General features: G+C 40.6%; 1 protein-coding gene across 2 annotated transcripts in view; it reads left to right on the plus strand.

The window, feature by feature from the left end:
- FGF14 (fibroblast growth factor 14) overlaps window positions 1-17,314 on the plus strand; it is a 612,072-nt gene that overhangs the window by 424,032 nt on the left and 170,726 nt on the right. The window contains exon 1 of one of the 2 annotated variants that reach the window (XM_014781777.2): window positions 12,580-13,231. The exons of the other annotated variant lie outside the window; for it this stretch is intronic. Within the exon in view, the coding sequence (XP_014637263.2) occupies window positions 13,039-13,231 (193 nt within the window). The 5' untranslated portion in view covers window positions 12,580-13,038. Of the gene's footprint in view, window positions 1-12,579; window positions 13,232-17,314 lie in introns of those variants that run through there. 2 annotated transcript variants of the gene reach the window in all.

The raw sequence follows: 17,314 nt of genomic DNA on the forward strand, positions 1-17,314 counted from the left end.
GTGTATGTTGAATGATGTATGTCACACATATATTCTATTTTGTGTACATTTTAACCCCAATGTCTCTGCTTCTCAGGTTAATAGAAAAGTGTGGGGAAAGGGCACCATGAGAGCAGTGAGATGACATGAAAACACCCAGGAAAGTAAGTGGGTCATATTGCAAACCTATATGGAAAAACATTTCCCCATGAATTAATAGATAATATTTATTGGCTCAGCTGGTTCTACAGCTGATGCAAATTTCTCCAAATGACATATGACTCCTAACATAGTCACCAGCTGAGGCTCTTGGTACCCTTCTCCCTACACAGACTGGGTACTTTTGGTGTACAGAACGGTTTCACTTACCTTCACACAGTAAGCTGTCTTACCTTGGGATTTCTCTCACTTGACATTTTATCTCTAGAATCCCCATGCCTCCTTGTCTACCTGGCGAATACCTCCCGTCTTTTAAATCTCAGCTTGAAGCGTTACTGTTTCCAGGAGGACTTTCCTGACCCCCACCAGGTTGAACTGACTCCTTTCCACTCTTCTTGTGAAAGCTTTACACACCACATCTATAGCACTTAGTCCCACATACATATGCAGCCACCTTCCCCTAGACTATGAGCTGCTTGAGGGGAGAATCACTTTTTCTAATGTCTGAATACTGGGTCAAGCATAGTGATGGAGAGTTAGTGCTCAATAGATTTGTTAATTGAGTGAATGAATGAAAGTTGGTCATGTAAACTAAGATATATGCCTTTATGCAAGTTATTTTTTTATGACTGTATTGACCAAGAGGGTCCCATTTTGCAAATGTCAGATACAGCAATTCATAGATAACTCAGGTTAAGAATAGTATGCATATTTGCAGAGAAAAAATAATGTGCTGTGCTTAACAAGAAGGGAGAGAGGATAGTTGTGTTCCAGAATTGCTCTGGGGACAGTATAATGGGCACTCGTCTCCAGTGTAGCCAAGCTCTTCTAGGAAGTAAAGAGGTGCAATGGAGACGTCCTTGCACACGACATCAGGAGACATGGAATCCAGGCCTCGAGCCACTTCCAGTTACCTTATTAATTATCTGAATTGGTTTACCTCCCTGGGGTTGAGTTTATCGATCAGCAAAATGTGGTTATTAGATTAGATCATCTCTAAAGTTACTCCTTGTTCTGACTTTTAAAGATAGGGAATAATGATATAACGTAACAAATTAAGATTTCAGTACAAATCCATAAATTATTAGAATTGAGGAATAAAATATGATTCTGATGCACATTAGGGATTTTTCCTGTTAATTGAGATTAGCAAAAATCTGAAGACCTCTCCCACGAGCCTCTGCCCCTTGGCCTCTTTTAGTGCTTCAAGAGTAAGAGTAACTTCTTTCAGAGAAGGTATTGTTTCTCACATCCTTTGAAAAGTTACAGTGCTACCTAGGATGAGAGGGGGGATGGGACAAAGGGCAGGTGTGTTTTGCTGTTGGGTAAAGAATTAAAGAGATCAGAAGTCTAGAACCTGAGTCTATGCCTTTTATTATTCTCTTCCTTTGACAACCACTGATTGAGTACCTATGGTGTGTTGGCATGTGCCAGGCCCTGGGAAGATGGAGCCCCTGAAGTCAGGAGGGCTGCGTTGGGACCACTGAGAGTATTTGGGAGCCAAAAAGATCACCCCCAGGAGCTTGAGAAGCTGGGACTCGGTGGGCATGCATTTCCTGAGGGAGGGTAAAGTGCCCCTTCCAAGGGCATGTAAGGAGCGCTTCACAGTCAGGAAACGGAATCTACAACAGAGATCGGGAAGCGGGACACCTGGTCTATCTCTGCCTAAGTGGACCTGAGAAGTAGAAAGCAGCATTTGAGGATCTGCTCTGACTCTTGTAACAGGGCACCCAGGGCTAAAATCGAAACGTTGTAGTGTAAAGATACGTTAAATTGCTGTCTCCTGTTTGTAGTCAAAAATCCCTGACATAAACTAATCAGAGGCTTGTCCTGCTAGAACTAAATCTCTTGAGAGGATCACTAAGCCCATTTTGTGAAGAGATGAACACAGGCCTATAAGCATGACCAGAGCTCTCTCGTCCTCAGTCCAACTGACTGCATCGATTAGGTACCTGGGGGAAGAATAATTCTGTTTGCACAGTTTATCCCTGCTCGTTGGGGAGACATACATTTACTGATATGTTTTGGGGTTTCAAATTTTATGTACATATATATATGTATATGTATATATGTATGAAAACCTGCAAAGTAGAATAGCTACTATTCTTGACTCACAGCCAAAGACTTCTTGCAGCCATTGGGTGCTCTCATCTCTGGAAACCAGCTTCAAGTCTCTATAGCAACTCAGATGAAGGTAAGATGAGTGACAACATAAAAAGAGCAAAAGGGACAAAGAAGTGAGCAAGGAGAAATTTAGAGATCAGAGCCCCAAAATTTGTTTATTTAAAACTCTCCATGGTGTTTTGCCCGAGATTATTCTTTTTCTGAGATTTCTCCTCCCCTGTGCACATCAAACTCAGTGAAAAATATTTCTGCTTCCTTTAAGAATCTTTGACTTGAATGATACCTTTCATTTGTAGTCAGTGTCAAATCTACAGTTAAGGAAAATTCTTACCTAAGGAGCTAGCCTAAATTTCTAAAAGGAAACAGCAATTATCTACTGCCCCTACAGCTACATAAAAATGAAATTGGAATGGGGGAAGAAGACTCTCAGAATCTATTTCCTTCATTTGGTGATAGCCTTAGGCCGCGAATCTCATCTTGTAGAGCATCACATGTCTAGCTTTAGTTTTATTTAGCTCGATTCCATGGCCCTAAATCTCATGAAAGGCATGTTATAAACTCAAGAAATTAAATTCTTCATGGATTTATGTGGGACTCAGAAAATGTATCCTTACAACCCACAAGGGAGCAAAACGGCTTTGTTTCCACGACTTCTGAGAATTGCTGTATGTTTTTTTCTTGGAGATGAAATAATTCAAGTCATAAGAAATTCAAGTAAGCAGGTGGTATCAGAGAGCCTAACCAATGATAAGACATCATTCTGAGTAAGGAGTAAAGCAATGGGGCTACAGGACCAGGCAGGAGTCAGAGATTCAATCAAGTAACCAGCTGGTGTTAAAAAATTATATTTGGAGGAAACAGGACTCAAATTTAAAAATTGGCACTCTGGAGCAGTTAACCCTGTCCATGGTAGTGGGGTTGGGTGAGTGATTGTCAAATGCTAAGCAGGGTTCTATTTCCATGTGTTTTAGATATAAGGTAGGTGTGGTGGACTGAATAATAGCCCCCCAAAGATGTCCAAGTCCTAATCCATGCAACCCGTGAATATGTTAATTTACATGGTAAGAGGGAATTTGCAGATGTGATTAGATTAAAGATCTTGAGATGGGAGATTATCCTGGATTATCGGGGTGAGCCCAATGTAATCACTAGGGCCTTTATAAGAGGGAGGCGGGAGGATCAGAATCAGTAGTAGTAGATGTGAGCACAGAAGCAAGAAGTCAGAAAGATACAAGGAAAGGACCATGAGCAATGGAATTAAGTTGGTCTCTAGAAGATAAAAAAGCAAGCACATTCTTTCCTCTGAGTGTCCAGAAAGAACCAGCTCTGTAGATATCTTGACTAAAACCAGTCAGTGAGACTGATTTGGGACTTCTTACATCCAGAACTGTGAGAGAATAAATTTATGTTGTTGTAAGCAACTAAATTTGTGGTAATTTGTTACAGAAGCAATAGGAAACTTATATTTAGGTTACTGAGAAGGACTTGGGGGAATAATTTAAGGATCTAATTTTTCAAATCTTATGTAAAAAGTAGGGGCTAGGCTCAGGACTATGCCATGAATTTAGAATAGTACATTTCTTAAGTGTGTTACACTTTGGAAATTACTTTCACGTGCAGTTTTTAGAAGAATATTATAAGATCAGAAGCAGATTAATAGCAAGTCTTCCAGAACCCTAAGGCTTAAGCTATTTAGCTAGACTTCCGAAAATTCTGAGCACTAAGGCAAAGATTGGTCCTAGAGTTTAGAACATGTAGAATATGACTTAGAAGGAAGTGATCTCTGAGGTGTAAAGAGTTTTTGGAGACATGTAGAATAGAGTAGTTGCTGATGGATGTCCAGGTCATATAGCTAAAGTGTACGATCCTTGATAGACCCACTTTTACCTCAATTGCGTCTTCTCAGCACTAAACTGTGCCAAAATATGATAGCAAATTTTCATGTAAAATGATATTTTTAAAACTAGAAAAAAGACACCAAAATGTTTTAGTGTTGGGATTAGAGGCAATTTTATTTATCATTCATTTTTATACTCCAATTTTTTTCTGATGAGTATGTATTACTTTTATAGTCAGAAAACATAATACTGAGTGTTGTGTGCTCATTCTTTTGTTGCTTACCTCTACTGTTGTGGTTCTTATTCTTGCTTTGGACTCTGATCTCTTTAAGAATTGGATGAAAACTGAACCCAGGTGCCATAAAAATGCACGTGCACACCGTTTTTTTTTTCCTTTACTATAAATTTCAGGAGGAATCCCAGATAATCCTAAATCCATCCATGAAACTGCTGGGAGTCCTTGAATCCCATAAAGAATCCCCATTTCAGATTTGGTGCTATGATAGGTAGTTGCATTTCAAATAGCTGAACTGCTGCGTGAAGATAGCTTGGTAGAAAAAGCATGAGCTCGCCATCTGGTTCCTCCACTTCCACACAATGTCAATATAGGAATCATCCAGCATCTCTGGGGCTTAACTTTCTCTCCTATTAAATAGAGATCATGACACCCACCTCAATAATGCAAAAGCTCTTCACAGATCATTATACAAATATTGTTTAGGTGTTTCATAAATTGAGAGAAGCAGAGTCTCAGTTTATGTTGAAAGAATTATGACTAAAATCTATACTTTAATTTATTCTTAATTTCCACTTAACCATAATGGAGAAAAATTTCAAAAGTGAATTTAGAGAGGTATTGCCTACACTCTTAAGGTGGTAATGAAAATACTTTTCTAAGAGTCTTGAATTGGGAGTTTGCAAGTCACTTTTCTTTGGAAATCACTAAGGCTTCACAATTTTCTTTACCAGAGTCAGGAATTGTGTGTGTTTTGGCACTCACACACACGTGTGTGTGTGTGCATGTGTGTGCAGATGCATGTGTTTATATATGTGTTTAACTCAAAAACACTAAATATGAAGAACATAATCAATCTAGAACAATTAATTGTTATGAAAGTGACCATTCTAGTAATCATTGAATAGAAATTGGTTACAATGCTAAATATAGATAAGGTTATATCATATGTGCCCATAGAATCTTTGCATTGAGATTATAAATGAATGTTCATTTCTCAAATATATTTGGAAATTGAGTAATATATTTTTCTATTGAGATATTCAATACTCTTTTGAAAAAACCAATTCACTGCTATATCATTAAAATTGATGTTATTATCATCTCCCACTGCTGATGTAGAGTAAGGAAAGATAAGTCAATATTCATAGCTCTGAAATGAATGCTATGCACATTTTGGGTTCATTTTAATATAGAAGGCTGGAAGCCACTGAAAATATTTTTCCAACATATTAGGCAGATTAAAAAAATACACTAGATTTGAAAAGCTAAGCCATCTGCTAGTATCAATCTGGTATTGCTTCTATAGGGAAGAATGTTCACAAGATTTTGGTACCAATAGTTTCCACTTTTTCTTTATTGAATCAAAATATTAAGCAGCAATAAAATTCCTTCCAGTTTTTTTAAATAGATGGAAATCTGTGGCCTACAAAAAATAAATATATCCAGCAAAATTAATCAACAAGACTGTTATAACATTAAAGCAATCACTTATTTCTTGAAAATCTAATTTAAAATACTTTAACATTCATTTAGATTGTCTTTTGAATCTAAAATAAATGTTGATAGTACTATCACAGAAATAGATAAAATATAATCTTGAGCTTGAATTGTAATGAGTATATAGGATTCAATCTTAATTAATAGCTGAAAATGTGTCCCAAGTGCATCTTAACATTACATTTTGATGTTCTTCCAAAAGAGTAAAAAAGGAAAAGGGACATCAGTATTGACTACATTCCCGGAATTTTCTCATACATCTTCAAACAGAACCCATTTTTCCAGAACAAAAAATAGAAACATAAATGCCAATATATCCTCTTTAACCCTACTCAAGCCCACCCCAAATTAGTCTACAATAATTTATTTGTGAAGAAATGTTAGGCCCTCATATTTTATCCTTAATTTATATGTTTAAAATGTTCAAAAGTGATTGACCGACAAAGGGAACTATGTGACAAAATGGAGTGTGTCACTCACTATATGGAGATGATCAAATAAGTAAGCAGGAAATATTTGAGGAATATTTGTTTCCACCCTATGTAACTTCCAATTCTGAGCCACTGGGAGATAAAGGAATTAAAACAACAACAACAGCATCAAAATTAAAGATGTTTCAGAACACAGGAGCTCTGAAGCACTTAAAATCTTTTTTAACCAGAATATGTGTGATATCTAAGCGAAATACAGAGCACAACAGGGTTCATAAGTGTACAGCTCCCATTTATGGACTTATGTAGTCCCATCATGCCATATTTCATTGATTCTAAGATGCAAATACATTTTTTTGTATAAACATTTTTGAAATTGATATACATCTTATAATCTACGGCATGACACAGTTTAATACAGTGTCTTTTTCCTTTCTTTTTAATATCTAAAATAGTGATTCATCTTAAAATCAATGGTTTCTTAGACCTGATGAATTTGCTTACATTGAAATAGTGGCTGTGGCAATGGAAGAAATAAAAGAAAACAGGCAGATTGTGAAAAATAAGAAGTGATAGCACTTAACATAGACATCAATGTCACAAAATATGTTCTTTAGACTTCTTTGTTTATTTGAAGTTAAAATAAACACAAAAATCATGTCCTTGTTTTTTCAGTAAACCATACAAAAACTTAACTATTTGAAACTTAAGTAATCTATGCAACAAAATCACCCAGAGCATAACAAAAACTCAGAAGGCAAGGAAAAAAGGCTCCTTTAATAATGAAATCAGTATCAATAAGGCTGTTTCTTGTTTATGTATTTTTCTCCCTTAGACCATTCATTTTTACATTTATAGACAAATATGTTCATCTAGTTTCCAATTTATGATGGGTTCGATGTAACAAATTTGAAAAGGGGCATATTGTCAATTGGCAACCCGAAAGCACAGGAGGAAACAGAGTGTGGGGTGATGAGTCAGAAAGATTAGTAGTATAGTCCTCTCCTATTCAAGTGGAATCAGTCTCACATCCTTAAGTAAGCCTGGAGGTATCACTGTTGGAATTCAGAACTCAAACTACATGTCATGTTAGGTTGAGCCTAAGTCATCAAGCAAAGGCTGAAGTACTCCCTGTATATCCTGCTTATGGGGTTGAGATTGTGTGTAATCCAAACAGAATTTTATATGCCTTAGTACTTAAAGAGATCAAGCACCATGGGATAATTCATCCTTGACAGACTGAGCTAAGCAAGATTTTCTGTTCCTCTTATTTGGTATTAACTGTCTGTCTATGTATCCAACTTCTTAATTCTTTCAATATACAAATATTTATCGAGCACCTACTCTGCCCAGCACCATTTTAAGCACTGGATATGTAGCAGTAGACAAATGACATAAAATATGTTACCTCATAGGCTTATATTTTAAAAGAGCAGGACAATTTAAATAAATAAGGAAAATATATAGAATTTTAAAAAGTTGTAAATGCTATGTAGAAACATAAAGCAGGGAAGGAAGAAAGGGTTTACTGTGTTTAGGCTTGTGATTTTAAAAAGATTTGTAAGAGAAGATCTCAAATGAGAAGATAGTATTTGAGCAAAGAATTGAAGGAGGTAAGACAGTCAGATAGAAGAGAAAGTATAAAAGTCCTGCCGTAGGAGCATGCCAGGCTATTTGAGGAACAACAATTGGTGAGTGAAGAGAAGTAGAGACTATGTCAGATAATAAATGAAGCAGTAGTGGGATACAAATCATATGGGACATTGTAGACACTGTGAGGACTTTGGTTTCTATTAAGGTGTAGGATTTTGAGCAGGGGCATGATATAATCTGATTTATACCTTCAACACTTTGGCCAGTGTTGAGGGCATATCAAAGAAAAGCAAGCATGGAACCCAAAGGACCAATTAGGTTGCTTCTCTCCGGAAGATGATGGTGGTAGGTAGCAGTGGAGATACTGAGAAGTGATGATATTTTAGATATATTTTGAGGATAGAGTAAATAGATTTTGGTGAGGAATTACATATGGGGTATTAAAGAAAGAAATGAGATCAGTATGATGCCAAAGTTTTTAGCCTGAAGTATGAGAAGAATTGAGTTGTCATTCCAGAGATGGGAAAGACTGGAAAGAATAGATCTGAGAAGGAAGAACAAGAATATAATCTTGGTCATGTTAAGTATGAGATGTGTATTATATATCTTCATAAAGATGTCAATCTAGGATTTGGTCATTGAATAAATGAAGACTTGAGCGATGAGGTGTTCAGGGATTACCAGTAGCTACTATTTATTGAATTTCCACCATGTGACAAGCACTGCTTTAAGTGTTCTAATACATATTCTCATTTAATCCTCCTTATAATTTATTGTATTGTTATGACAGTTTTATAGAAGAGGAAACTGAGACCTAGAGAGATTTAAATGAATTGCTCAAGGACGTACAGTGAAGCCTGTGTTTGCCTTACTCCAATTGTAGTTTTAGCCACTGTTTTATATCAACAAGAAGAGTATGGACAAGAGGCAATAAAAACGTTCCATGCAGAGGGAACAACATATGCAAAGCACAGAAGCCAAAAAAGAGCATGGTGTCTTCAGGAGACCTGCAAGCACAGGGAAGTAGTTGAATAATTACCTTCTAATGAACAAATGTTTGTGTGAAAAATGAACCTGATGTTTGTGTGGGGCTTTACAGTTTTAGAACTGTTTTCTCGTAGGCACACAAATTGATCTCTGTGAGGGAGGAAAACGTTTTCATTATCAGTAGTCAATGAGTGAGGAAATGGGCTCACAGAGCTAAATTCACAAATTTACAAATTCGCATTCACAAACTGAAGTTTGAACTCAGACTTCTTTCACAAAAACTTAAAATAATTTTTTACACTCCTGATTATTTTAAACCTTGTCATGTATCCATTTATTTAGAAGGTGAGAAAATATACATGGGAATACATATATTTTGATATTGAAAAAAAGTGGAAATTGGAAAAGAATTTCCAAGATAGAAATGAGTGATCTGGAAGAGAATGATAATAATAGCTGTCATTTTTTAAGCACTTAGGATGTGTCAGACACTGTAGTAGGATCTTTACATTCATTTACTAAATTTAACCTCTCAAGACTTGAAAAGGAGATTCTAGTATCATCTCACTTTTAGAGATGAGGAAATAGAGGCTGAGAGAGACTAAAGCATCTTGCTGGAAGTCACTATAGAGTCAGGAAGCAACAGAGTCAAGAATTGAACCAAGATTCAAATCAGAGTCCAGACTCCTAACAGGCTGGTCAGGAGCCACTCTACCTGGCGGTACTTATCCTTCGTTTTTATAAAGCCAAAGGTGAAATTAACAACTCCAAGGAGGTTCTCATGATCGAGAAATTATTTTCTGAATTACAGCAAAGTATGGATTTGTGTTCAACCGCCCTGAACGGGTTTTCACTCTGGTTTTGCACACTGTTTTATCACAGCTTCAGACAGCAGATGGCTCTCTTGCGTTTTCTTTCGCTTACCTCTGTCTGTAAACAACTAAATAGCGTTTGGGGGAGGTAAAAGGAAAATGCAGGGATGAAGCCAAAAGACCTGGATTATTCCAATGCTGCCCCCACCCCAAGCTCCCTTAAAACGAGAAACCACATGTAAGAGAAACGACCGCTTCAGGCTTGTGAAATTCACAGTCTGAATAGACGCCCGAGACTGAAGCGCCTGCTCTTCCAGGCGCTGCGCCAGGGGTCGGAACGCATCAGGAAAGAAAGAGTATTTCTCGGTTATCAAAAAGCTGAAAGGCTTTATGCTCCAAGGTGTGTTATTAATGTCAGTGAAAGCTGTGAGGATTAATTTCCTTTCCACCTTGGAAAAAACAAAAAGGTGGAAAGCTGCTTTTAAGGAAGGAGAGTATCCGAGACTCACAGCCAGCGCTCCCCACCCTCAGGGGAACTTGCTTCCGCTCAGGGAGCTGCGGCCAGGGCGGGATCCCTGTCCATGGTGCTGAATCACAGCCTCGTCTGGACGGTGCTGAACAATGAGAGGAGGTGTCTGAAGGAGCCAAAAAACCGACCCCAAGTATCCAATCCAAGGAATTGGGGAAAAGTTTGCAGTATAAGAAAATGCCTGGAAACAAAATAATTAACGCAGCTATAATAATAAGAAGCTTAATCTCAGTTCAAATTAATACAGTAGAAATATTTCATAAGGATTAAAAAAAAAAAAACCTTTCAGAGCAAACTAGGTTATGCTGATTGAGGGAGTCGTACTAGATTTAAGAGGTCACTATCATTAACATTTTGCCTCTTTGAAAAACTCCCTACAAAAAAGCTTTAGATAAATATGTTTGCTTTAATTGTAAAGTCATTTGGAAATTCCAATCTATATGTCTGAAATGTCCAAATGACCTATCTTCAATAATGCAAGGTAGAAGTAGTACTCTTTATGTTCAATGGGACTTATTCCAGTGAATTTTTAAAAAGACACACTTTAATAGACTTCTATTAGAGGTATCAATCTCTGCAGATGGCCTTCCCTTTTTAAGCAGGAGTGTGGCAACACAACATAAATACACACTTGGTAAGTGTAAGAACAAAGACATGTAAAACAGAAAATAAAGAGGTAGAGATAGAGCAAAATAGTTGACTCAACCCTTTTCCTCACTTTTACTGTCTCATGGGTGATTAGGGATTGCAGATTTCTGGCAAAATTACTCCTGCATATTCCTTTTAATAATTGTGGTTATTTTGTAGATATACATAGCAACGTGGGGAAAATAAGCTTACAGAGTTTGTTCTTTAATGTTAGATAGATATACAACATCCTAAAGCCAATATCTGCACTGGACCCAAATCTACACACTTCCTTTAGATTAAATTCTCTTCCCCAAAGAAGACTTGTTAGTAAACATGGAGTAAATACCATGAATAACAGCAATTGCTTACATGGAGAGGTTGTGGATAAGTTCTGTAGAGCAGAAATTGTCTAGCCTCCCTGCAATCTGCCCTTGGCTGAACTTCTCCCAGTTGTCTTGGTTGCAAGTCTTTGTAGTACTTTACTGTCTGTTCCTGAGACAAAGAGATAGTGTGTGTTGGTTCAGAACTGCTCCCAGGGCTGCTTACAGAGTGTGCCTCTCCTCTTTCCAGCTCTAAAGCAGTCACCAGAGAAGTGATTCTCTTGATTACCAAGTGAGTCTTCTTTCCTCCATCCTTCACACTGGATTGTGAGAAGTCTGGTGTTTGTAATTCTTTTTTTTTTACCTTCCTGTAATGATAAGCAAAAGAGCCTAAAGGGAAGCGGAAAAAGTAAGCTGTTGTATCCGAATTTCAGACACAGTTCATGTGGCTTTGCTCCCTGACAGAGCTTCTCTACCCAGGGACGCTGAAGACAGCAGCTCAAATTGGAGTGTCCCTCAGTCTGGCTGCTTTTTGTTGTCACTGAAATACTGTGACACCCTCCCCCGCCCTTAATATTTCTGCGGTGACTTCTTCCGTATTCCGTTGGATGTTTATCCTCTCTGCTATTCTGTAACACTACAGCCGCTGTCATCTCCTCCAAGTGCTGGAGACCAAATTTGGGAAGGGGGGTCTTTTTGTACCACCTTAGCACATCTTCTCCCCTTTCCCCCTCTCCCTCTTTTTCTCCGTGTTACTGTTTCAAAATGACAAGCCTACCCTTGCTGGCAGCAGAAGGGAGAGTCGAGCAAGTGTGGGTGGGCTAGGTGAGGCGTGGAGGCGCCTCCCTCCCCAGGACACACTCTCCTCCCTTCCAGCCTCCCGCCTTCCCCGTCCTTCCCGGGGAGGGGGGGCTTTGGTGCTGAAGGCATTAGAGGGGAGGGTGGAAACCTCCTCGCTCTCCAACCGCAGCTGAGAGTTTCTGTGGACCAGGAGCCACGTTAAGATCTAGAAGCCCCAGCTAAGCCTCGGAAGCCTCGGAACCCTGCGAGTTTCGCCTAGGAAAAAGCGCACCGATATTCCTTCACTTCCACCCGCTCTGGCTCAGCTTCCTAGCTCCCACCCCCTGCAACCCATTTTAGCTTTCTTTTTTATTATTATTAATATTTTAAACAATCGTTATTATATATACATTTTTTTTTTCTTTCTGGAGAGAGACATAGGAGGGGGACGGGAGGGGAGTGTAGTGGGGTGGGAACGAAGCGCTTTGATTAGAGATCTCCTGGGAGAAGATTGCTCTCTCCAGATGCTGATTTCCAAAGCACTTGACAATCACTGGCAGAACCCGAGAGCGGGCGGCGGCGGCGGCGACACCGGCCGTGGGGCAGCTCGAGCCCGGCGCTGAGACCTGCCCACCCAGCGCGCCCTGGACGGACGGACGTGCCCAGACCCGGCCGGGACTTGCCCTCCATCCCGTGCCCGGAAGAAGGCGACCGGCTCTACCTCCCGCCAGGGAGGCGAGCAGGACAAGAAGACAGCGCGAGTGGCGGTGGCAGCCCCTGAGAGCGCTCTGGCGGCGCGCGGTGACCGGTGGCGCCCGCAGCCCCGGCCCCACTCCAGGCTCCGACGCGGCAGGGCGGTGGCGGACACGACCTCGGCCTCCCCGGGCTCGCCCCGCCGCGCCCCGGGCGCATCTGCGCGCCTGGCCCCGCGCTCCGCGGAGAGGGCAATGGGTCCTAGTGGGGACTGAGCGCCCCTACCTCTCTCCCCAACCCCTCCGGCTTCCCCCCCTTCAGCCTCCCCGAGGGGGAGCCGCGGTCTACCCCGCCCCTTCCCCCTCGCGTGCCCCCAGTTCCCCTTCCCTCTGTCCCCTCCCTCCTCCGGACCCATTCGCGGGGCCACCATGGCCGCGGCCATCGCTAGCGGCTTGATCCGCCAGAAGCGGCAGGCGCGGGAGCAGCATTGGGACCGGCCGTCTGCCAGCAGGAGGCGGAGCAGCCCCAGCAAGAACCGCGGGCTCTGCAACGGCAACCTGGTGGATATCTTCTCTAAAGTGCGCATCTTCGGCCTCAAGAAGCGCAGGTTGCGGCGCCAAGGTCTGTGTGGGTCACTGTTGGGAGGTGCGCCCTCGGATCTCTTCCATCTCCCTTGCGTGCATGGGGCCTTTCGGGCTCCCCCCTCCCTCCCTCCGTCTCTCAGTACCACCCCCGCCCCCCTAAATCTCCCTTTCGGGCGCTCTGAGTGCCTTCCGCCCGCGGGAGCTGGGAACCTGCTCCCAGGCAACCTGTAGCCGCTGAAAACTCAACCCCGCCAGGAGCCGGCAAGTTGGCCCGCTCCTCGCCGGCTGCCTCTGGCTCTCCGAGTCTTATGCCGGCTGGGTTCCCGAGGAAATCCCTCTCTACTCCGAGAGTCTTGGCTTTCCCGGGGGATAGTCTGACTCCAGAATGCTGGGGAGAGATCTTCCTTCCCGCGACCCTCAGGGGCCTTGATTACTCCTAGTCTGATTGGAGATTTCAGGAATTTCTGTGTCTGGCCTCCCTTGGCCTCCCAGTCTCCTGGAAACCTCCTTGGCTTCCAGACTTTGGGGAAATGTGGTGGTCCCCACTGCGCCCTCAGCAGGGGCTGGTGTAAGGGAAGTGAGTGGAGAGTGTGTGTGAACTGAGGGTTAGTTTGAGGAGATTTACCGGAAAGCTGCTTAGCGGGCAGCGCTGAGCACTCTGAAGCCCTTCACTCACATCCTGGGATGCGGGGAGGGGCGCAGAGTAGGGAAGACTGAGTGGAATTGTTGGTTTGGAGAAGTATACATCCCCAATATGGGTCCGTTTAAATTCAATGACTCTCGAATTACATTAGGCAAAACAGGCAGTTACTACATACAAACGACTAGAATAGTTGCCTTACTATACATGTTTTCTGAGAAACAACTAGTGCCCAGCATGACCTTCTTTTGCTGCCTCTAAAATGCCAGGGTCTGAGAAGACAACTCCCTCGGAGCCCGAGCCCAGCGGCTGTTGTTCCTCTCCGTTTGTCTCCACATCCAGTTGCTAAGGGCGGTTGTTTTGAGAGCATGTGGGGTATTCTGTGGGAGAAATGGGGATTGCTTGCTTTTCATAACTTAGTGGGCTTGGCAGGAAACATCGACGAGTATATTTACGTTAATAGGAGTATATGTTTGCCCAGCACATTATACTCTCCGTGCCCAGCTGTATTTGTTTTAAAGGCCCGGTTGTTCCAAAGACAAGAGAGAGAAGCATGTGCTATCCATGTGTATCTATGTGAACGTGTGTGGTTCCACACATTTACAGATTTATGACCCGAAGTTTTAATGCTTATTCAAAAAGGCTAAAGCTAAATACTTAAAAAGGGTAATTGGTCATTGTCACAATTGGAAATTGGAGATTACTTGCTCTTACAATCAAGTTTAAAAGGCAAACGTCGAGGAAAATCAGAGGGGAAGTTCTGAGGGAGATAAAATTATTTAAATATAAGAGGAGGAACCTCTTGGTGAAGGCTTTGGGGACAATGATATTTTCAGTGGTGTACAAGTTATTAAGAAAAGTGGATTTTAATTTTCCACTTTAGCCTAGAGCCTTATGCAGCAAACCTCTGTGTTATAAGACCAGCTCGATGATCCGTGGAGTGCCACATTATCATGACTTTGTGTTTGCTTCTCCCCTTTTTTCTTCAGATTATCTCTTAGAACAGTTTTCACCAGCTAGAGCTCCAAATTTGCCATCCACTTGAAGTAAATAAACATTCTCTTCTAGATAAGATTATTTTAATATAAACAATGATTAAAACGTATGGTGTGTATTCTTTAAATATACAGCCAGTAGAATATTTTATAAATGTTTTGTGTCATATTGAGTGATGAAGGAGGATTTGCTTTACACTTCTGAATTTTAAGGTGGGGGTAGATATTTATCCAGGTATAGAAAGATATCTGAGCTCTCTGATAGTCTATTTCACCATTTTCAACCCTGACTGCTCTCTTGGTATTCATGAGTTTGAAATGATACACATGCCTCAATGATCTGTAGGAAAAATATATTTGAAGTCACTTTTGCTACCTTATTTTTGATGGGAGAATGGAAAAGAAGATAGGCTAGAAGGAAATTTCATCAGAACGTTTTCTTTTATCCTCCTTATATTTCTTATATATAAAAATATATTCTTTAGTAAAAAAATAGATATATCTCTGGAGTGTCGAAAGAAACTTATTATTACTAATTTTAAGCAAAATAAATATTACAACTTTATATTATGTAAGTTATATGTTAATATATAATCATATGATTTTATATTATTATATATAACTGTACTTTTATATAATTATTTAATTATTTAATTACATACTCTTTTAGGAAATATTATTAAACACATTTACCTTTTCCACCAGAACTCACTCTTTGCATAGGACTTACCCCTAGGAAATTTTAAAATTCTGGTTTGTTAATTTAAAGATACAACTTTTAGGTGTGACAATTTTATATATCTTTATATTTGAACATCACTAATTTGACAAATAGTTATTGAACCTTTACATGCCAGGTCCTGTTGCAGGTATTATGTGTAGAACAACAGATGAAGTCTCTTCCATCATGGAGCTTGCAAATATGGGGTAGAGAGTCATTGCATATGGAAAAGAACAAATTAATAAGAAACAGGAAACTGAAAACTTTGTGCTATAAAGTACAAAGAGGACTGAGGTAGAGAACCGTGGAGGTGAGGTGGTGGAGAGAGGGACCTAATTAGATCCAGTAGTCAGCGTGGCCCACCCTGAGAGCTACAGGCTGAGGGCTGACATCAGAGAAGGATGCAAAGGTTTGAAGAGCCATGTGGGTGTGAAGACCCTGAGGTGGGAAAAATCTTAGCCTGTTGGGAGAAGAAAATGAGGTGTAGAAACTAAGTACACTGTCGTTTTGTATCATAGTCCATTTTGACTGAAGTTCACATTTTTTTTTTCTTTTTTGGTGAGAAAAATTCACCCCGAGCTATCATCCATTGCCAACCTTCCTCTTTTTTTGCTTGAGAAAGATTAGCCCTGAGTTAACATCTGTGCCAGTCTTCCTCTATTTTGTATGTGGGATGCCTCCACAGCATGGCCGATGAGTAGAAGGGGTCCCCGCCGGGGATCCGAACCCACAAACCCGGGCCACCAAAGCTGGAGCGCGCAGAACTTTAACAACTAGGACAAGGGGCCGGCCCCCTGAGTTTCACATTTTGACATGTAAATACAAATACATTTGACATGTTGGCAAACAGAATAATGAATAGCTCCCCATTTTGTGTTTTGGGGAAGGGTAATATACCTTTCTTAAATGTAGGGTTTTTTCCTTTTTAATACTTCTTTAAGCAGTAATTTATTTAATGTAAAGAGTATCACTTATATTTACTTCTGCACTTTTGGTTGAAGCCCTACTCCCCACTCTGATCACCTCCCATCCCCGGAGAAGGATGGTTTTGTACCAGATGAGTTGCTTTTGTAAAGGACATGAATTTTTGCAAGATGGCCTTTAGTGGTTGTGTGGGCACCATGACTCTATCCGACCTTTCCAGATTCACCTCCCCTACCCTTCCGCTACCTCCACAGGCTCCAGACACCGTTCAAAGTTCCCCAAATTCACGACACTTTCAAAGCTTTCAAATCCCTGGGCTTCTTCTTGTGCTTTGCTCTGTCTGGAATTGTCTGTCTTCTCTCTGCACCTGTTGAAATTATCCCCATTTCTTAAAGCCTGGAGAAAATGCCATCTTGTCTGAGAAGCCTTTCGTCATTGAAGATAAGTCAAAATAATCCTTCTATGGCATTTTATACGTCACCATTGTTGTTTATGCCAGATAATAATTAATCTGGCACGCATATTCACTAGCTTGTGGTTAGGAGCAAAGTCTGTGTTTTCTGCACTTTCATAGGCTCTCAAATCTTGATAGAGTGTCTGGGTACTGTCATTGAGCTTGAATTGAAGTGGAATAAGGAAGGTCAACAGGTCCAAAGCTAAAAAAATATGCTCTTGAACCACCATGCTGTAACTAGACCATTTTAGAAACATACTTTTCAAATTTTTATATCTTTTTACTTTTCCTAGATATATAATTATAATTTATCCTTTTTTTTAAGGGATTAGAGGGTGATTACATATTTGGGCATTATTCTAAAAAATGCAAGTGTATAACCAATT

This window comes from Ceratotherium simum, chromosome 10 (genome assembly GCF_057802395.1).
Source record: "Ceratotherium simum simum isolate JZ-2026a chromosome 10, ASM5780239v1, whole genome shotgun sequence".
Classification (NCBI taxonomy): Eukaryota; Metazoa; Chordata; class Mammalia; order Perissodactyla; family Rhinocerotidae; genus Ceratotherium; species Ceratotherium simum.